The sequence below is a fragment of the Acipenser ruthenus genome, chromosome 5, assembly GCF_902713425.1.
Source record: "Acipenser ruthenus chromosome 5, fAciRut3.2 maternal haplotype, whole genome shotgun sequence".
Taxonomy (NCBI): Eukaryota; Metazoa; Chordata; class Actinopteri; order Acipenseriformes; family Acipenseridae; genus Acipenser; species Acipenser ruthenus.
The window spans coordinates 13,294,878-13,318,183 of NC_081193.1; the positions used below are offsets into that span (position 1 = coordinate 13,294,878).

A 23,306-nucleotide genomic window follows, 5' to 3' on the forward strand; every position below is an offset into this window, starting at 1 on the left:
GGCAAAACCATTAACATAAGCCATAAATAGTGGAATAAACACACAGTGATTTGCTCAAGAGCAAGTCTAGTACACCTCACAGTTATTTAAGTTTGTAATTATGGGATGGCATTTAAAATAAATAAATAAGTAATATTTACATTACACCAGGTTGAGATGACAAGATTAGAAAAAAAAGTTTAAATTCATACTTATTGGAAAAAAACACATTTTTAAAACAACAGCAAAAGTACAAAAAACACAAAATCCTTGCTCAATATGAGCAAAGTATACACTGCTTCCATTAAAGTGGCTATAGCCAATGAAGGGATTCTATAGATCTTAACGGCCATGCACTTCCATTCTTTATGTAGGTGTCATGTGTGCACTTGTGGAAGCACTCCATACAGGTAGTCTTGCATTTAGGCATTTTCCCGCCCAGTCACCAACCAGTTTCTTCCTCTGATGACAAACAGGCTAAGAAGCCAGTGGCATACTTTTCCCTCAGACGTAACATACGAGCTGTAAGTTAGGGATGCAAACTGACCACTTAATCATAGAATGGTACCGGATACAAAAAAAAAATACCCCCCAAATAATTCAAACACGTGTGTCTTTAAAAAAAGGTACTGGACAACAAGTATCTTTTACATGATTTGTTTTCATTAGCTATAACCACTTTAACATTTACTATAAATAATTAAAAAAAATATTACAGTGACAGGCATTTTTGTCCCCAATACATTTTCTCAGTTTAAAACTTGCAATTAAAAATGCTGTACAACTATTTCTTGTTAGAAAAGAAAGCAGTGCTTTAAATAAATAAATAAATACAAAAAAAATAAAAAGGTCAGATGAGGTCCGATATTGGTTCCCTATCAAGTATGAAACGTAACCATTACCTCATGGGTATTTAGCCTTAAAGACCCTGTAACCTGAATAGATATAACAAAGACTGCTCGTCAGAGCCTGTGATGCAGTCTTGCTCGCCCGAGGGCATAAATAAACTACATGCATCCCTATAAATCGCTAACGTGGTAACTGTAGGTCCCATACCTGCTCCTGTTCCCGCCGGTACTCTGTACATCGAACGAGGTTACCATCCCGATTCACTAGCAGTTGTCTAGCTGTAGTGTTTAGTTGCCGCCCTGGTCTCTGCGCGCAGTGCAATTGCGAAGGCTGTCATGGCTTGGACAGCAGACTTTCCCGTCTTAGGACTGTGTCGGTTTGCCAGAAGCGCTATTGGTGGACACCCCTATAGTCTACTTAAATGTTAATTGTAAGTCCAGGCCTACCCCGTTCCTACCAGTACAAATTCTGTACAACGAACAAGGTGCCCTGGTCTTGAGGGTTCACCCTGTTGCATTACTTTACAGCGGCGTTGCTGCTTGAGCAGACACCCCTTTGAGGGCAGCAACAGTACTGTACACTACTGTACCAACCTGGTGCTACAGGCACCGAACCAGTACCAAACCAACCCGTACCATTCCGGTACAGTCCCGGTTCCAACTTGCTAGTGACCAGTGTTTTACAATCCCCAATCTGGTACCAAGCAGGGCTCGTTGACAGTCCAGTTGCTGTTTTTATCAAGCAGTCATCAACCCACAGGACACCACTGTGGTGTCTCAGGAGGTAGCAACTCTGCTGCAAAAATGGGCTATTCCAATTGGAGGACAGGTTCTACTCCATGCCTAAGCGGGATGGTGGCCTCAGACCAATCCTCGACCTCAGGCAGTCAACCTGTTCAGAGCTGAAGGAGATTGAAAATGTGACGATGTAACAGCTGTTGCAGTCATTCAGGCCAGGCAATTAGTTCACCAAGGTGGACCTCAAAGATGCCTATTTTCATATCCCCATAAAAACCGGCGCACATAAGTACCTGTGGTTCACCTTTCAGAGAACAGCGTATGAGTTCAGGGTCTTGCCGTTTGGCCTCTCTAGCTCCCCATGCCTTTTTGAAGTGCACAGAGGCTATTCTGCACCATTGAGGCATCAGAGTACTCAATCACCTGGACAACCACCGGAACTCGCCAGACCACCTTCATCGGTTGGGCTTGTTGGTGAATCGTGCAAAGAGCCAGCTTAACCCTTGGATCCTCCTATTTGGGAATGTGCCTGGACTCCAGGTCTCTGCTGTACACTGTCGGACGACAGGGTGCAGAGAATGGCTGCTTGTCTGCAGCTTTCCAGTGCCCTCTACAAGTCTGGCTCAACAGCAGCGTTTTGCCTGGTGACGGTGTCTCGTCACTGTCTAAAAGACGTTTTCTTGCTGGACACAACCTGCCCACTTGTGCTTAGGCGTAGCGCTGGGCAGTGTCACCAGAGGGAGGTCATCACCACGGATGAGTCCAGCCTTGGTTGTGGCGCTGTATGGAATGGCAGGGGAGCGCAAGGGCAGGGTCTCCATATCAATATTTTGGAGCTGCAGGCAGTGTTTCCAGTCTTGCAGAATTTGTACAGGCGGTTCAAGGGAGACACGTGCTTGTCTGGATGGACAACACTACCGTGGTGGCTTATATAAATCACCAAGGTGGCCTCAGGTCCCCCAGTCTCCATCGAGTAGCCCACAAGCTGTTGCTCTGGGTGCACGATCACCTCCTTGTCCTGCGAGCGTACACCTGCCCAGGGTGATAAGCTAGGCGACGGACCTCCTCTCAAGGGGAGTTCCCAGTGCCTCACAATGGAGACTTCACCTGGAGGTGGTAAGCCTCATTTGGCAATGGTTCAGGAGAGCAGAGATAGACCTCTTGCCTCCCAGGAATCAGCCCATTGTCCCCACTGGTTCTCCATAACAGGAGCCAAGGTCCCACTGGCGATAGATGCCTTGGCACACAGTGATCGAGGCAGCTGCTGTATGCTTTCCCACCACTCGCCATGCTCCTGCTGTGTCTGGAGAAAATCAGACAGGACCGGGCCATGGTGCTGTAATGAATGACCCCTACTGGCCGAATAGGCACATTGTATCTGTGCATAAAAGACATGACTACAAACACCGCTATGGGGGATTCCCCTTTAGCGAAACTGTAGCGTGTCTGCTTTCAGTGACAAGGGTCAGCGTTTCGAGACCGGACCATGGTGAATGTAGCAGCTCCTTACTGGCCCAGGAACATGGTTTCCAGTTCTAATGCAGCTCCTTGCTCTTATTGTATTACTTGTATTGTAACGCTTGAAATGTTTTTGCTTACGATTGTAAGTCGCCCTGGATAAGGGCGTCTGCTAAGAAATAAATAAATAATAATTCCCTGTATGGGTACAAGTGGGGCGTTTTCAGACATGGTGCTTGCCTAAGGGCTTTGACCCCATGACCTGTCACATGGCAGTTTTACTGCAATCTTTGCAGGACCTGTTGATAAGGGGACTCCCCCTCTACATTAAAGGTATATTTGGCAGCTTTTTCAGCTTGCCATATCAAAATTGATTCATTCTCCCCAGGAGCTCAGCTTTCTGGTGGGGCAATTTTTAAAAGGAGCTCGGCGGCTTCGGCCACCTATTAAGGACACTCGTTGGAGGCTGTGTGGTGCTTGAACACTTATAAAGCCTCCCTTCGAGCCCTTCCATTCAGATGAGCTGAAATATTTACCTTTGAAAGCAGCTTCCTTGCTTGCAATCACATCCACTAAGGGGGTGGATGAGGTGCAAGCATTGACTGCGAAAGCCTGCTTAATTTCTGCACAAGCCAGCGCAAAGGTAGCCTGCTTTTTTGCCGAAAACTATCTTGGCATTCCAAATTAACCAGACTGTGAAATTGTTGGCTTTTTATCAGCCTCCTTTCCAGTCTGACAAGGAGCGGCAGTTCCATACGCTTTGTCCGGTGCGGGCATTAGCGTATTATATGGACAGAACAGAGTTGGAGGCAGTCTAAACAATTTTTTGTCTGTTATGGGGCTGTCCCATGGTTTGCCCTATCTAAGCAGAGGCTATCCAAATGGATCAGAGACACAGTCAAGACATATGAGCGAGCCAACTTGCCCCCTCCAGAAAAGCTCACTGCCCATTCCACCAGGGGCATGGCAATTTCATGGGCTTTGTTCCAGGGTGCATCTGTCAAAGACATTTGCAATGCAGCAGTGTGGACCACTTTCCCATACCTTTATGCGGTTCTATCGGCCGAAAGTCATAGATCCACAAAACCCTGGCTTTGGAACAAGAGTGTTGAGGGCGGCTTCTGGGTCGACCCTTCAAACAAAAACATAGAGGTGAGTTCTCCCTCAATTTTTAGCCCTAGTTATTAGTACTGGGGTTCCTCATGGTAACGTGCAAGGTGACCTTGGCCGAGCTTGTGGCATTCCAGTTGTCTGCAATAATTGCCTGGAGACAGCTTCTGTATTTCTACCCATGAGGAAATGGTTACATTTCGTACTTGATAGGGAACGTTAGGTTATCATCATAACCCTGGTTCCCTGAAACAGAAATGTAACCATGAACCTTCAAGGCTGCTACATCCATGATTGCAGCAGTCTTGAAGGAAACATGATAATGAGATCTCTGCGTGCAGTCTATTTATGCCCTCGGGGGCGGGCATGACTGCGTCACAGGCTCTGACAAGCAGTCTTGGTTATATCTATTCAGGTAATGGTTAAATTTCTATTTCAGGGTATATGATAATAACCTAACATTGTTAGTTTACAAAATACAAATGTAAATTGAAAAAAGTGCAGGCCTCCTTCTATGGTTGACGAAACTGCTATATGAAATAACACTCTAGTTCTCTAGTTATATATACATACAGACATGCTCAAATTTGTTGGTACCCTTACAGCTCATTGAAATAATGCTTCATTCCTCCTGAAAAGTGATGAAATTAAAAGCTATTTTATCATGTATACTTGCATGCCTTTGGTATGTCATAGAATAAAGTAAAGAAGCTGTGAAAAGAGATGAATTATTGCTTATTCTACAAAGATATTCTAAAATGACCTGGACACATTTGTTGGTACCCCTTAGAAAAGATAATAAATAATTGGATTATAGTGATATTTCAAACTAATTAGTTTCTTTAATTAGTATCACACATGTCTCCAATCTTGTAATCAGTCATTCAGCCTATTTAAATGGAGAAAAGTAGTCACTGTGCTGTTTGGTATCATTGTGTGCACCACACTGAACATGGACCAGAGAAAGCAAAGGAGAGAGTTGTCTGAGGAGATCAGAAAGAAAATAATAGACAAGCATGGTAAAGGTAAAGGCTACAAGACCATCTCCAAGCAGCTTGATGTTCCTGTGACAACAGTTGCAAATATTATTAAGAAGTTTAAGGTCCATGGAACTGTAGCCAACCTCCCTGGGCGCAGCCGCAAGAGGAAAATCGACCCCAGAGTGAACAGAAGGATAGTGCGAATGGTAGAAAAAGAACCAAGGATAACTGCCAAAGAGATACAAGCTGAACTCCAAGGTGAAGGTACGTCAGTTTCTGATCGCACCATCCGTCGCTTTTTGAGCGAAAGTGGGCTCCATGGAAGAAGACCCAGGAGGACTCCACTTTTGAAAGAAAAACATAAAAAAGCCAGACTGGAATTTGCTAAAATGCATACTGACAAGCCACAATCCTTCTGGCAGAATGTCCTTTGGACAGATGAGTCAAAACTGGAGCTTTTTGGCAAGTCACATCAGCTCTATGTTCACAGACAAAAAAATGAAGCTTTCAAAGAAAAGAACACCATACCTACAGTGAAACATGGAGGAGGCTCGGTTATGTTTTGGGGCTGCTTTGCTGCGCCTGGCACAGGGTGCCTTGAATCTGTGCAGGGCACAATGAAATCTCAAGACTATCAAGGCATTCTGGAGCGAAACGTACTGCCCAGTGTCAGAAAGCTCTGTCTCAGTCGCAGGTCATGGGTCCTCCAACAGGATAATGACCCAAAACGCACAGCTAAAAGCACCCAAGAATGGATAAGAACAAAACATTGGACTATTCTGAAGTGGCCTTCTATGAGTCCTGATCTGAATCCTATCGAACATCTATGGAAAGAGCTGAAACTTGCAGTCTGGAGAAGGCACCCATCAAACCTGAGACAGCTGGAGCAGTTTGCTCAGGAAGAGTGGGCCAAACTACCTGTTAACAGGTGCAGAAGTCTCATTGAGAGCTACAGAAAACGTTTGATTGCAGGGATTGCCTCTAAAGGTTGTGCAACAAAATATTAGGTTAGCGGTTCCATCATTTTTGTCCATGCCATTTTCATTTGTTTTCTTATTTACAATATTATTTTGAATAAAAAATCAAAAGCAAAGTCTGATTTCTATTAAATATGGAATAAACAATGGTGGATGCCAATTACTTTTGTCAGTTTCAAGTTATTTCAGAGAAAATTGTGCATTATTCGTTTTTTGTGGAGGGGTACCAACAAATTTGAGCACGTCTTTACATACATAGTCACCTCCAAAATTATTGGCACCCTTGATAAAGATGAGCATAAAAGGCTGTATAAAATAAACAACACAGGTAATGAGCTATATTTTATGCTCAAATATATGGGAAAACAATATTCTTTTATTCTAATACCTCAGAGAAAAAGTTTTTTTTTTATTATTAACAAGTTATAACATTTTTTCTCAAAAAGATTTGTCAGAATTATTGGCACCCCTAAAGATTCTTATAAATAAAATCAAACAAAATTAAATCTGCATTAACATTCTACTTCTTTAAGTTCATCTCAGTCTTAAGGAACTGTATTGTGGCCTTCCTTGGCTTCCTGTTTCACTGGGGTATAAAAATGAGGTAACACGCATATGAAATCAATTTTCATCCATCACCATGGGGAAAGGCAAAGAACTCACAAATGAAGAGAGACAAATGGTTGTTGACCTTCATAAATCAGGCAATGGGTACAAAACAATAACTAAAAAACTAAATATACCACGTACCACTATTAGGACAATAATTAAGAAGTTCAAAACCACTGGAACATTGGTAAACTTGCCTGGTAGAGGACACAAGGGTATCTTGCCCCCACGCACAGTGAGGAAGATAGTTCAGGGGGCAAAGGGAAATCCAAGGGCCACAGTTGGAGAATTACAGAACTTGGTTGCATCACCAAGTCTCCAAATCTACAATTAGACGCCACCTCCATGTCAATAGGCTATTTGGAAGGGTTGCCAGAAAAAAGCCTTTATTGACAGCAACCAACAAACGTAAACACCTGGAGTTTGCTAAACGGCACTGGCACTTCGATTGGAACCGGGTGCTATGGTCATATGAGACGAATATAGAGCTCTTTGGCCACACACACCAGGATGCGTGTGCAGAAAAGAACCTCATACCTACTGTAAAATATGGTGGTGGATCTTTGATGTTATGGGGCTGTTTTGCTTCCACTGGTCCTGGGGCCCTTGTTAAAGTCAACAGCATCATGAACTCTACCCAGTACCAGGACATTTTACCAAAAACCTGTCTCCAGCAAGACAATGACCCCCAAGCACACATCAAAACCCACAAAGAAATGGTTAATTGACCACAAAATCAACATTTTGCAATGGCCATCTCAGTCTCCGGACTTGAACCCCATTGAAAACCTGTGGTTACAATTGGAGGGCAGTCCATAAGCGCAGACTGAAGGATAGCAAGGATCTGGAAATATTCTGTATGGAGGAATGGTCTAAGATCCCTCCCAATGTGTTCTCCAATCTCATTAAACATTATAGAAAAAGACTCAGCGCCGTTATCCTTGCAAGGGGAGGGTGCACAAAGTACTGAAAACAAGGGTGGCAATAATTGTGACACTTCATTTTTTTTGGAAATAAATTTATAATTTGAGAAATGTGTCATTTTGGTTGATTCCACTGACTCATTAATAAAATCAAATATATTCCACATGTTGGAAAAATTACAACATAGCTCAGTACTGGTATTATTTATTTTATACAGTCTTTTTTGCTCATCTTTATCAAGGGTGGCAATACTTTTGGAGGTGACTGTGTGTGTGTGTATATATATATATATATATATATATATATATATATATATATATATATATATATATATATATATATATATATAGATAGATAGATAGTTCTTAACTATACTGTGCAAGCACCTGTAAAGTCTTTATGGTTGTTTTTGTCTCTAGAGCAAGAGCTGCTTTCCCACTGTTGCTTGCTTATGTAACGTCACAGTACAATGCGATGTACACGCCAATGATTCAGCGTGAAGCAATTTAACCCTACACATTGAAGCTCAGAATTAAACAAATAGGAACAAAGAGAGTAACAAACATATTTGGCAGGAAAGTTTATCAAAGCTAAAAATTCCTTGTGGTAATCCTTTATTATGTAAATCTCACATATATCAACAGCATATATTTCAGACTACATTTCCTGTAGCCTTCACTCCAGCTTTGGAGTCAAACTATCTAAATATCAAGTAGACCATCAGTTTTCACAACTGGAAAATATATTCACAGAAAATTATGACATGTTAAAAAAACCTGCATTTGTGCATTGGATACCTGTGTAACATTTACATATCTGAAATATGTGCCAGACTTTGCCTTAAAAGAAATATTCCTGGTAAGCAATTTTTTTGTGACATGTATTTATCACAGAATATATTTTAGCATTTAAATATTAAAATATGTTACTGTGGAAGAATGGAGAACTGCATTAAAAATAAAGCATTTGGTCATAGTCTCAACAAGGGGAGGGTGACAGTGGGGTGTTGTACAGTATGTGAAAAGAACCGCTATTTCTTTGGCGGAAAAGTATTTCTCATTCATTACATTCACCTCCTAAATCCATATTATGAAATAGGTAGGATCAAAGATATTTCTTCAACCTCCAATATAATGTATGATCTCTGTATTTCAAGCTCTACATTTACTGTACACCCCCTTTAAATAAAGCTATGTATAATAAGAAAAATAAATTTAAAAAAGCAATATACCACAGAAGCACATATCACAAAAACACATATAACAAAACTAACCAAAAAGAAAACCATTCAGCGCCACATCAGAAGTGCTGTGGATTGTTTTCATTTCCATTTAGTAGAAGTATTGCAGAGCATGACTATTTAAAAGCTTTATTATTATTATTATTATTATTATTATTTTTAATTATTTATCATAAAGTAAAAAAAAATATATATATATATATTTTGGAACTAAATAATTTAAGCACCTTGGAGAAAATGAACAAAAACAAAAAAAACAACCATGAAGGCTAGATTTCAATTGACCACCATCAGTAATACCTACAATTATTAAATCGTGGAAATCGAAAAGTTGCTTTTTTGAGGACACTGGGGTGGTGGTAACGGAGAGACCATGTACATCCAGAATCCTTTCTGCAACTCCTTTCACAGCACCTCTACAATGGTTTCTATACTGTGGATGACAGTTTTCATGATCGCCTCATTGGCTGTAGTTCCTTGAGGCTGGTACATGGTGTTGAACTGAGCTTGGCTCTCCCGGATGAGCTTGCTGGCGATGGGGCTGTTCAATCCTCGGAGGCAGTGTGCTCGGACTATGCCCGACTGCCCACCTGACAGTAGCCAGCCATGAGCATCAAGATTGGGATTGAACCGGACCTAAAGATTGGCAGACAACAGTTTTAAAAGGCATGATATTTCATGTAATTCTATTACTTCGGTTCCATTGTGATAGAATGGAAGTAGTAAGTCTGGGGCGCTAGGCATGGATTGCACGCATACAAACTATTCACTTACAAATATTCACTTACAAATATTATTTAGCTTGTACCCGAGTTGTAATGACTCGAGTCACACTCAAGTTGCAATTTTCGGTGACTCGAGTCATTACAACTCAGGTACAAGATAAATAATATTTATTTGGCGAATTGTGCGCCACCCCTGGTGACTGTCATCCATGGTCGGCAGTGATCATAACTTGGATTTGAACCGGCGATCTTCAAACTATAGGGTGCATCCTACACTCCGGGCAGAGTGCCTTTACTGGATGCGCCACTTGGGAGCCCATGGTTTAATGTATACTGATCTAATGTTATACTATTTAAAAAATAAATAACATTTTTTAGAAAAAACTGGCAAAAAATACATATTTTGCTAAAATTGTTAGTTGAAACCCAAACTACCACTTGCGAATCCAAACTCATGTACAAGCTTTTAAACTTAAAATAAAATAAATAAAAATGTTTTGCTGTCAGGAAGTTTCACTGTTGGCTGCCATCAGTAAAATTGTAAATAAATGGTTAACTGCATTCTTCTGTTTTGTGGTATCCATTACTGTACATCCAACCCAATTGAGCATAGGTAAAAGGGCCCCGTTTGGTCAATAAAAAAAAAAATCTGCTTATAAATAGGCCAAGGAATCACAAATTCACTGAAATGGAGAGACAAAACACAAGACAGAAACCATGGACCTTTAAAAGGTGAACATCAGTGGGGCAAGTATGACCACATTATTGTGCATCTCAATTTTTAATTTTGTATTGAATTGTTTTTCTCTTTTTACTTGTAGAATGCCAATCTCCTGTAAAATGAATCTGATTAAATCAAACTGTCTCAAAATTGACTTGAGCCAGATAGGTGACTCGACTCAAGCAAACTCTGGGACTTGACTTTGGTATGTCAAACTCGACTCGAGTCCCAATTTTTGGGACTCGATTACAACACTGGCTTGTACCTAAAATTTTAACTACAAACATACATATTTAAACATCACAAATAAAATTGGACTTGTCCCAAATATATATTTTTTTGTTCAGTTACTCATTTACATATTGATTCACACTTACCCTCCCCACCATGACAAAATGAAATAAGCTATGGCTATCGAACTTTAACCCTACATTGTGATAACATTTTAAATAGTATGTAACTAAATAAGATTACAAGAAGAAACCAACTGTGGAGTAGAGTGAATGTTCATATGCAGTGCAATCCCAGGTTAAGAATTAACTGTCAGTGTCTAATTAACCTAAACAATTAGTCTACAATCAATGACTGACCAGCATGTGTCCGCTTCACTATCAAAGTCTAGCTTCCAATGAATGGTAGATGGCAAACAAACAATCACACACTTTTTTTTATTACACTCAGTTAATTAATTATGCTGATTTATTCTTTTGACTTTCGTGCTTTGTCATAAAACCTGTGGTGTGTATCATAAATTACCAGAGGCTTTAGACTGGTTTCTGTTGTAAATTAAAACAATACAATGGCTGACCAGAATCAAAACCAAAGGTTCTATCCTGATACAAAGAGACCATCTTATTGATCTGAGCCAGGCACAGAGATCAATATGTAAAAACAATTTGTTTTGGTTGGAGTGCTTCTGTAAGAGGCCCAGGTTTAAATACTGATTCTTTCTTATGTTACTGTTATAAGAACACCTACAATTAAATTTATAACTGCCTGTAATAAGCTCTTCAGCAGCTTTGAAAGTAACTGATCTGAGGATGGATGTAAATTGCATTTATGATGTTTATGGAATGGCTCGTGTTATGGACAGGTAAGTATGTGTCAATATGGGGCACCAGCTAGATTAAAAAAAAAAAAAAAAAAAGTCTTAAAAACAAAAAATTCTACTGTAGCATTCTATGAAGAGAACATATAGAAAGTCACTATTATTACAATACAATGTATTAAATAGTATGGGTACCGCCTGGTTAAAGAAAATACCCATCAAATAGTCAAAGCTGGTTTCTGTATTCATCCCTTGGGCCTCAGTGCAGTCCCCAGGGCATCATCTCTGTAAATTATCTCTTTCTTTATTTATTTCAAAGCTTTTCACCGTTGGAACCCACAGTGACATTTTCTTCATTTTACAGCCCATTAGTTTCTGTCTGTCCTTATCTCCTGTCACCAATAAGTCATAGCCTTTCCTCTATTACAGCTTGGGAAATGCAAACTGACGGGCAGGATTACAATGGAATATTCATTTTTTTTCTTTTCCTAGGAAATCAGAACTTGCTCTATGGATGAACACTAAACCTTCCTCACACTAAATTAAATGATTAGGTTGACATACAGTACTTTACCAACTTTGAAGAAGGGATTTGCATCACCCGAAGGGGATAGTAAAAGCTGAAAGTAGCATGACCTCACCTTGTGTATGGAGTCGAGAGGCATCCTATCAGGAGACAGTGAACCCTTTGATTCTGTGGCACACATTTGCTTCATTGGCTCTCGCATAGCAGCATTTTTAAATGACCTCTATAAATAAATATAAACAAATAAGTAATTCAATACACAATCTGTAACGATGAAATGATTGCTGATTATGATCTCAGGCAACATGTCAACATATACCTACGTATCAGTGGCATTAGGATGTTATTCAAGGTTGTTTTTCAACATTACTATTTAGCATTTAATTGTCAAAACTTGAAAGTACATGTAGCCAACACTCACCTGGGTGCATTTTGAAAGTGTGCAGTGAATAACTCATAATATAGAAAGTTAAAATAGGAGTAAAAATGAATTTCCCCTAGCTCATACACAGAATTAATTCCACAGGGTGATATTACTGAAAACAAAAGTCTGTATTTAAAGAACTGATGAATCAACATATTGCCTTCTTCCAGCCACAGCTACATCTGAGACACATACATGATGCTGCAGCCTGAGTTTTACTGGCAAAGGCTGGAGGGTGCTAAAGGTAATGGATGTGCTCTATGGGCCGTGACAGTGTGGAATAGGCAGGCTTGCTGCAGTCAATGGGAGAGTCGCTGGAGTGGAATACACGAGAACAGATGGCAGACGCAGGGCAGGAGAGATTCATTTTTAAATGAATGAAGGATAAGGCACTTAATCAACACATAAGCTTGAAGACTATTAGTCATTATCCACGGCTAACTCTGCGTATTCGCCTAATCTCGCACCAACAATTTTTTTTTCTATATTTAATACTCATCTTTCTTTAGAAACATCCCGGCTGTTCACTCAGGTGTGTCTTGGAGATAACTAACCTAATAAATTCAATGGTGTTCTCCTACTTCCTTGTTGCATGTGATGGCTTCTAATGATGCCAGGGAAAGCAGGCAGTGGGGTTTTCAAGGGTCAAAGGAGAGATGTATCTCTGATAGACAGCATCTCTGCAGAGAGCTTCAAATCCACAGACCGTGTAAAAACATAATAACTAAAACGAGATGATGTAGAGAGGCATAGCACCATGCACAGCCAGTCTGTGGTCATTTATAATAGGAAACAATAACAGCTATTTGTTATTTGCAAGAGAGGCACAAATTATAATTTGTTTTGTGTCTTAACTGCACTTGGATTTGATGAAAGATTTTAAATTTAGGTTACACCTGATAATACCCGTTTGATTTTGCTTATGATAGTTCATGCACATTTCTGGACACGATTCTGCCCCAGTTTACTTCAAGTACATCACTTCACATGTTGTACTTAAGACTACCATTTGTATTAAGCCAAGCAAAAAATTAAAACACATGATCATTCCTGCTATATGGTCTGAAAATCATTGATATTGCAGCAGAGATAATGTCCGCAATTTACATGCCATTAAAATTGTTTCAGTCAGAGTTACCATGTTGCATTTTCACTTGACTGCTCTTAAAAACAGTAATCTAGATTTCCTTTGTGTGCTGGGCTGTGTTGAAATGGGAGGCTGATTAGAAACGTGTGTAAAAGTGTAGGATGATTTAGCATGGCTATTCTTGTGTTAACAGTGGGCATGTTTGTTTTGTTTGGCTTAGCATAAAATGGTACCTAACTGCGTGTATACAGTTTGTGAAAGTAACTGCAGAGACGTGTGTGTTTCCAGCCGCTGGCGAAAAACAACATTGAAATAAGTGAATTACAGTTAATGTAATAGTTTAAATCATTGATTGCTAAGGTAAACCAGCCTGCTCTTAAAAATAGTAATTTAGATTTCCTTTGTGTGCTGGGCTGTGTTGAATTGGGAGGCTGATTAGAAACGTGTGTTAAAGTATACGACTCCAGGCCTACAGTATAGTATAAATTGGCAATCAATGTCTTAGAACGCCAGCCACTCTAAGCACCAGTCGTCTGAGGCCCACATGACCAAGGGCAGTCTGGTGAGGACAGATGGAGTGAGGAACTTTTTCAAATCCCTCCCAATGGCTACTAGAGGCCTCATTCCTACTATGACACCCAACGTCTGGATCCCCTGGACAAAGCAGGCTCACTCATTCTCCAATCCCAGAATGAACACTGGTAAGTACCTGCTGCACATACCCTTACTAACTCCTCCTTCCCCTACACTGCCTGCTACAAACCTGAAAATCTCCTTTTTCAATTGTCGCTCTCTGACTAACAAATCTCTGCTTCTCAGCGAACTTATAACCGATACCAATCTTGATCTTCTCTGTCTAGCTGAAACCTGGCACTCTGTGAACGACATGCACTCGCTGCATCTAGCCACCCCAAAGGGCTATTCCCTCTTTGACAAACCTCGCCTCACTGGCCGAGGTGGGGGCACTGCTGTTATTGCAAATTCTGTGCTTGCTTCCTTAGTTCTTTCTTTGCCAGCCTTTTCTTCATTTGAGCAACTCAGCTTAAGAATCTAAATATAGCTGCCCTGAACCTCAAACTGTCTGCTGCCGCCTTCTCCCACAGTATGAAGCCTTGGTGTACTTCTTGACAGCAACCTCTCCTTTGATGCCCACATCTCCTCCATAGTCAAATCTTCCTTCTACCATCTTCGAAACATCTCCAAAGTCCGTCCCTACCTTTCCCTCCCGGATGCGGAGATACTTTGTCATGCATTTGTCTCCTCTCAATTCAACTACTGCAACTCTCTATATGGTGGTCTCCCGGCACGCACCATAAACCAACTGCAGCTAGTTCAGAATGTTGCTGCCAGGATCCTTACCGGATGTAAAAAATGTGATCACATCACCCCCCATCTTGCCCAGCTGCCTTCATCACACAGGTCCCGAGTACCTCCTCAACCTGCTGACCGGCTATGTCCCTGTCCGCAAGCTGAGGTCCCCCGACTCTGGCCTGCTTGTTATCCCCAAGCAAAAGTGCACCACACTTGGAGAACACTCCTTTAGCTTCATGGCTCCAACTTTGTAACTCTCCCAGCTTTGGTGCGTGACGCTCCCACCGTCGCTCGCTTTAAATCAACCCTCAAGACCTACCTGTTCTCTCTTGCTTTCTGTGATCTTTAACCCTTTGCGGTCCTATATCGGATCTGGTCCGACATCGCAATTTTCCCTTTCCGGTCCAATGTCGGACCCTGTCCGACATCATTAAAAAAGACGCAAAACAGGTCTCTAGTCGTTTTTTCTCCGGGAAAAGCAGAGAAAATCATTCAATGGCCGAGTGAGACCGATAGGAGCCGAGAGAAGCCGAAAAAAAAGGGGCGTATCTCAGGAATACTGATAGACCCGACACCACATGGATAACACGGACATAAAGAAACAAGATAGCTGCTTCCGCATCCAGCTCTCAAAGAATATCAGAGACATTTGCAGAGCTTTTTTTAGATGTTATAGTAATAAACTTGGATCGCATTATTGAGGAGTTTGGTAATAAAACGAGCAAGAGATGATTTATCGGTATGTACTATTAAGAGACATTTGAAAAATATAGCGAACAAGGGGTGGGGCGGGGCTAGAGATGAAGTACTGAGTGTCCTGTTGATATGCAGTGCCTTTTAAACCTGTTTTACTGTGAAAAAAAAACACTTTTAAACAGCGCGTCTAAAATAAACTGCGCGTGTAAAAATAAATTGGACCTGACCTGCCTGACACGTGCTGAATAAATGGACCGCAAAGGGTTAAGCCTGATATCTGCTATTAGCTGCTGTGTTGCTGCTACTATTTCATGTATTATGCACTTTTCACTGTATTTAATGTACTATTTCATGAATTATGCTACTATCATGCACTTTCCACTGTATTTAATGCATTATGCATTTTTAATTTTTTTTTTTTTTTTTTTTACTGTATAGCATGTATTATGCATTTCTCTGTATTTAAAGTATTATGGGTTATCTATAAAGACTGATTCACATGCTCAAAGAATCTCAGTTTTTATTGCAAGCAGAATGTACACCTGTGTCTTTCTGAACCAGAAGAGCACTTCTTACACAACAACTACTATATTTTACACCTGGATTAGGTCCCATGATTGATAAGCAGCAGTATATATATATTTTTTTTTTATAAGAAACTAATTGGAATGTACTGTCATCTACCAAATACACAGCATTACTGCAGCAAGACATGGGTTTAAGTCACAGTAGTTATACATGGAAATGTGTTTTGTGTATAGAGTTTTATAAAAGCAGATTCTTATTTGTTGATTCCATATATGTATTGTTAAACTGTCAACTTATACTGTATATTATCTCTCTATATATTTATATTATATTTAATTAGGCAGCATTTATTCCAACCATGTTCACACTGCAATTATTTCCTTTAATAGTGCCATGTCAAAACTATTTACCCAAGTCATAATTCAATAATTTCCCCTCAACTCAGTTATAAAGTTGGAACACCATATGAGGCACAGTGGACTCATACTGGTTCCATAAACTAAGATACATGGAGTGTGCGTGCTTTCATATAGTTTGTGTTGCCAAGCTAAAATTAAACATTAAAAATCATTTTCCAACCACATAACATTAAATAATTGATATAATCTAAGACAAAAGCACGCTTGTGCTGCGAGAACAGTATATATTACAATTTTTCTCAACCTATATTTTTCAAAATCTTTACTTATTTATATTAGAAACATCTGATACCATTAATCATCATATCAGTATTCGCTTCCAGTCTATCTCACCTTAAATCTTTCCAGTTGATAAATGTCAAAAGATCAATTGAAGGGTTGTGTGAAAACACAAAGAAACTTCTCACGAAGAACATACAATCTCTCACTCACCATATCGGTATCTTCGAACAGAAGGTAGAATTTCTTAATTGCCTCGCTGTATGTCCGCGGTTCACAAACAGGGGTTCTGTCAGTTGTCTCAGTGCTTCCCTCTGCATCGGAAGGCCTACTGGCAGCAGCATCAAAATGAACAAGCTCGGTCCTGTAAACAGGCTGCCAGTGAAAGAAAGGCAATGTGGTATAACACTACGCAACAGTCATTAGGATTTCATAATTCCTTATGTTCAATATGGATATATATATTAAATTTTATTGTAAATAGTTTATTAGCAATTCCAAAGATGATAAAGTCCGACACATACTGTAAAAACCTTTGTACAAGTCTATTTTCTAGGTAATGTTAGGGGGTCCTAAAAAGGGGGGAGCGACTTATACACCAGTGTGACCTATAAGCTTTTTCCTGAAATTGTTGTCTCACAAAAGGTGGGGGGGGACGACTTATACACAGGTGCGATTTGTACACTGGTTTTTACGGTATGCATTAAGGACAATCTTGCCTTTTGTAAAAATATTGTCTGGTATTGCCCAGCTTACAAAATAAACCAACTAACTACTTATTTAAAAAGGTCAGAGGATTTGAGGTACACTGGATTCACAACTTCTCTGTGAACAGGTACAATGTAAATTAAATACTGTTGAGAATTTAAAGGGAAAGAGAAAACACATAGTAGGAAAGCAAATTTACAGGTTACAAATCTGCACCTACAAATCTGCGGTCACTTGATCGCTTGATGTTGTTCGGGTTGGCTGTCATGTCAGCAAGCAACATCATTATGACTTCCCCAGTGCTATCTCCTGTGGTACAGGTATTGAGCCAATCGGAGCCAGATATACTCTGAAAGAGAAAGACAGTCAAACCATTCAATGCATGCCTCGGATCTTTATCAGACTCTCTAAATAGAATTTAATCCAATGATTAATTGACTGTAATTAGTTTACAATAAAAAAAAAAACACACATACATAATTGCTAAAATTAGCAACATTTCACCAATTCTGTACAGTACAGTAACTGAGGCTCTTGACAGCTGACAACTTTAATTGTTAACAGATAGTCTTAGTATTTTTCAAGAATGACAGACTCACCCATACTGTTCCTCTCCGGGGGGCAACAAAATATGGTTTATAACCTATGTATCCAGCATCAATATAATGGATTCCATTGAGCCCAAACCTGTGAACAAGTATATACACAATTGACATTACGAACATACTGAGCTGTCTTCTTTTCTGTCACATGACATTTTCTTTAATTGGTATTTTAAATATAGGTAGGTTGTGCACCATTTCTAATTTTTTTTTTTTTTATTAACTAGAGATTACAGGTGGGCTAATTAGTTTACTGTGCCACTTACAGTATCACCTGTGCAATCTTCATATTTGCCAGGATGTACACTCAGTCTTGGATTTTCACTTGAAAGACTGATCTACTCTTCCACTCGCTCTGTACTGTAGTTATCCCTCATACCCCATGCCCTGACGGTACAGGTGGTTTTCTACTGGCTATTTGTCGAGCGAGAACCAAACCGTGAAATTATGGCCTCACAAGACATCTGAATCTGTCTCGGAGCCGAGCAGGGCCAGGGGCAGGGTTCATGATTTTTGTCAATACGTTGCATCAGTCAGTACTCTTGAGAAAGACAAAGAATGACATACAGCATCTAGGCCGAGTATCTTGCTGTCTGATACTAATTACTGCGCTCTTTATTTCTTATTTATTTCTTAGCAGAAACACACTTCCCCTTGTTGCATTTCAGCAGTATGTAAAGAACAAAAAAGAAGAAACACAACCATAACCTCTTGACCAGCCATTCTGAACTCAAATACAGTGCCTCTTAATGTCACATCATCTACATGCGACTCAAGTCGTCAATTGTGTGCGACGTCAGTTGTATGGCTTAGGCTCTGCAGTGGAAAAACAACCAGGCTCCTCATAAGGCTCATAAGGCGCACAAGGGACGCACGGAGCTAGCTCAGTGTACAGTGGAAAAGAGGTATCAGTTCCTACATGGATCTGTGAGAAACATCTGGTCACTAGTGAGGAAGGATAGATTATAATTGTTTTTAAAAAAGGTTTTGCAAACACAGAGCTACCACCAAAATGAAGTACAAAAGGGAGGTTGATGCGGTAGAACACCACAATTTTTAGGTGTAGTGACAAATTCTTCTGAAATGCTCAACATGTGAATAGTCTTCACTACCCCCTACTAAAAAATTAAAATAAAGCATATGAACATAAATTTGATCTTGTATTAACATCATGAAAATCAAAGAAACTACAAAATGATATTGCAAAAAGTCTACTGGAAGCCATAATAATACAGTATTTCATGTTAGATTTTGAAATTACACATTTTTCAATTATATGGAAAACTACAAAGTGGCAAGTAATTCAATATGTTAACATAACATTACTCAACAGGTTTTATGAATCAAAATTAATTCTATAGGGCGATACAAAACCTTTGGCCACAGCTGTACACAAATGATAAAATACAGTTGCGTGTAAAATTTAAAGTGACTATCATTAGTATTTGGTTTTCATTACCTGGAAACCAAAGCGTAAAATGTGCAGATAGTAAAGGGATTCCTATCCAATAAAGGTGCATGCATTACAGCAACACAATTATAATATTAATACTTAAATTAAGGAGACAGATTATTCCTTTTAATGATGTTTATTCAGCTGAAACACTGCTAGAGACAGGGGAGAAAAAAAGTGACTTACGTAACGTAGCAGTTTTCCTGTGCCACAGAGATTCCACACCAATGCAGCTGCCATGACACCTCTGTACTGAGGTAGCGTTTAATGACATTGACTGGCTCATAAGTCCTCCTGAGATCCCAGAACTTCAACTTCCTGTCCTCGCTGGCTGTGAGTATAAAATCACTGAAGCGTTGAAAATTAAGAGGCAAAGTTAATTGAGTGGCAATGAGGTCATTAAAATCAGTCAATCACTCAAGAACAAAAATTAATCTATTGTGGCAGTCACCCCAGAAACTTTGCGAAGACTATTAATGTCTCATATTTAAAATGTATTGAAATGAAAAGACTAATTCACACAGCCTAACTATATTACATTGATACAAGTTCTTTTCAATCAGTCTTACCAGCATTCGTATGAATGTCTATAGTATGTATAAGTTGGGGTATTGCACAGATAGAACATACAATGGAAAACAGTGGGATTTATGGAAAACATACTCCGATTTTAACTGAAGATTTAAAAAAAAAAACAGATATAATTATAAATATTTATTTAATGCGATATAACATTAAAATGTTTGAATGTTGTTTGATGCTGCCAGATTCCAAATAAAGTGGGGGCTTCTGAAATTCAATCAGATAAACTGCTTTTACATGGGGGACACAAGGAGAGCATTGGATTTTTCTGTTATAAGTAAACCTGTTTTTAGATTTATTGGCTCTTGGAAATCACCTTGTTTTTAAAAGGAGACATGAGGACCATTTTATTTTATTGTGTTGCATGTTTCCATGTGTTGCTACAACTGTTTACGTAAGGTGTATGTATTTATTTAATTTTTTTACATTTTGACCACTTTTTTAAACTTTTAAATTGCAAGATGGCTTCCCATGTACCCACATGGACCTCTCAGAACTACATTTCCCATCATCCTCCTGCTCACTGGTAAATCCATCTCAGTTACATACATAGCCTTTCTTAGCTGTTTACACATTTTACTGAAGAAAAAGATAATGACTTTGTACCAGCTGCAGGCGTAAAGCAAATGACCATTTCTTGCATGCTGTTTAGACTAAGTACCCTGTTAGTTCTAATTTGACCTTGGTGATGTGCTTTATTGGAAAGATGCCTATTTTCCAGATTGAGGGGTGGAGACACAGCTCAAGAAGTTCTAAATATCAATTTACCAATACTTTTGCTTCAGAAGTTTTTTTTTTGTGGAAATAAATGTGCTCACAGCGATATGTAATGGAAATCTATTAAATCTGTAGGTACATTTATTAACAGGACATTAACTGTCCTCTGCTTTGCTTATGGCTGCTACAAACCCCCTTTAAGATTATTATTTATTTATTTTTACTCTGTTTATGCACTATATGGTTTATTACAGGGCATAAAACACAAAAAAGCAACAGCTGAAGCCAATCGCAGCAGTTAAGAACAACCTTCAAACATATGACAATGTTTACTATAAATCATCACGCTCTTGCTGACTTATGAAGAAAGAAAAGTCTACTTTATTATTTACTTTTTCCGCTAGCTGAAGATCCATCTGCTTACTTGTTTTCGATTCACTGTTTTGATTATTTTTTTATAAAAGTCTCTGCAGCAAATCTGACAGAGTAGGCGAGAAACAATACATACTCTATAGCTTTCCATCCTACTGCTTGTGTCATTAGGTGTCATTTTCTAAATGATGCTTTCTAATGTTGCCAGCTGCAACTTAAGTGAGAAGGCATGCTGGTTTCTTGGGAAAGGTCAGCGGTTTTACAGTTAAGGGCTATGCAAATGATGTTTTCTGAAAGAACACAGCAAAATGGAAGTCTGCAACCTGGCAACCTGTTTTTTTATATGCAAAAAAAAACAAAAAACAATCTGATCTTTTGCAGTGATGAATTCCACGCAGAAGTTATCAGGTGTTATAGATGAAAATAAGTGGTGGCTAGAAAACACACAAACACACACCAAGGCGAAGCCTGAACTCCCATTACCTGCTGGCTTTGCACCAGGTGACAACACGAACGGCATGGTCATGGGCTATGAAGCTGTGGTAGGGGTACAGAGTAACAGATTCATTGGTTTGACGGACACGTTGCAGCAGCGATTTGGTAGTTAGGTTCCATAAGGCTACCGTACCTTATAATGAAGAAAAGAAAATGCTTTTAAAAACAAGATAACATAACAGAGGTTATATTATACCATTTTAACATAATTGTGCAGTGCATTCTTGTTTTTGTGAAACGTGATTTTCCTCGCTACAATAAACTAATTAAAAAAAAAAACACACACACCACACGTCACATGCCAAATGTAAGAGTTTTCTACATTTACCCTGGGAACAGTGTTTAAAATGTCAGGTAATTCTGATGTGCATAGATCAAAAGTGAAATCAATGGAGCAGTAATCCCTCATTTAACAGAATAGGTTTCCATTGATCAAATGAGCAAGAAAGTTTTCTAATATGTTCTGCACCCACATATACCTGGGGTCTACTACTTCAATCCTCATTGGCAGAGTGGTCTCATTTAATCTTTTTTTTCTTACTAATGATTTAATTGAGAATTTCATTATGGAAATAATGTATTAAAAATCAAGCCTTCAGGAGCTGAAACTATAAAAAATATCTGCAAGCATTGCATGTCTCTAGCACTTGGAGATCTCTGTGTGCATACCACCTACATTTAAATGTTCCTCATTTTATAATTTTTTCAGTTACCGGGGTAAGTTCTTACTGGGGCATGTTCATATAGTGCCAATATTAAAAAATAAATAAATAAAACATACGATGCTCTGCATACTGCCACATAATCAGACCTTTCCAGAGCAAGATCATGTGCTAATGTCATCTGTATTAAAAAATAAATAAATATATACATAAATTGGCACTATGAACATGCCCCTTGTAACAACTAGTCCCAGTCTCCACTGATAAAATGACTGAAAGATTAAAAAAATATATATATATAAAAATTAAAGATCGTTTACTCAGTCAACTAAATGTACAAAGACCAAAAGTTCCAGTTCTTGTTCTGTCCCTGTCCTGTAGGTTTAGTGATTTCACATCAAAGCCCACAAAAGGACAGTCGCGGTTATACTTATTTGTACTAACTTACTGTTAACTTATTGGAAAATAATGAAATGTTTACAACGTTGATTAGAAATTAGCCTACACAAATATAATTCCATTTGAGTGAATGAATATAAAATAGTATAAAAAAAATGTGTGCTTGAAACTATCTGTGGAATTATTTATTCGTTGTATTGTTTACTTCCTTCTGATCTCTCCTTGAACGCACCCACTGTGTTGTCTAGGGCAGTGGTGCACAAAGTGGGGGGTGAGAGTCAGTAAGGGGGGTGCGACTATGACTAAAGTGGCAGTTCTGTAAAAAAAGGATAGAACATTTAAAATAAATACACAAATGACAGCTAATTAGTCCAAGTTCTTTCATTTCACATGAGCCATTGACGATCGATCTAGGACTTGTAGAACCGGAGAAATGATGGCGAGTGTCAGTGAAACTGCAGCAAATAGAGCTGGAATGGTGACTTTCATTTATGGGATGCCAAGTGTAAAAATAAAGCACTAATGTTTTAACAGTGTTTTTTTCACGGATTTAATGTAAATTGCGTATTTGTTCCTAGGTTTAACCAAAAAAAGTCCAGATTTAGCTAAATGCATAAATGTTAACAAATACACTCTTAAAAGTCGGAGTGTAAGGCAGCTCTGCAATGCGTGGGCGTGCATGTTAGCTTCAGATATACCGATAGCTAGCAATATATATATATATTTTTGTGAAAAACCAGATTTTTTTT

General features: G+C 39.1%; 1 protein-coding gene across 3 annotated transcripts in view; it reads right to left on the bottom strand.

Moving 5' to 3' along the window:
* Positions 1-7,989: 7,989 nt before the first annotated feature.
* The window catches only part of LOC117402342 (general transcription factor 3C polypeptide 2-like), a 45,287-nt gene continuing 29,970 nt past the window's right edge, over positions 7,990-23,306 (bottom strand). For 2 of the 3 annotated variants that reach the window (XM_059023672.1, XM_034003394.3), the window contains exons 13-19: positions 21,485-21,629; positions 19,517-19,678; positions 17,875-17,962; positions 17,496-17,624; positions 16,781-16,942; positions 11,999-12,106; positions 7,990-9,499 (exon numbers count right to left, since the gene is read on the bottom strand). In XM_059023672.1, the coding sequence (XP_058879655.1) occupies positions 9,269-9,499; positions 11,999-12,106; positions 16,781-16,942; positions 17,496-17,624; positions 17,875-17,962; positions 19,517-19,678; positions 21,485-21,629 (1,025 nt within the window). In that variant the 3' untranslated portion in view covers positions 7,990-9,268. The remainder of the gene's footprint in view (positions 9,500-11,998; positions 12,107-16,780; positions 16,943-17,495; positions 17,625-17,874; positions 17,963-19,516; positions 19,679-21,484; positions 21,630-23,306) is intronic. The other variant, XM_034003393.3, reaches the window with a different exon arrangement.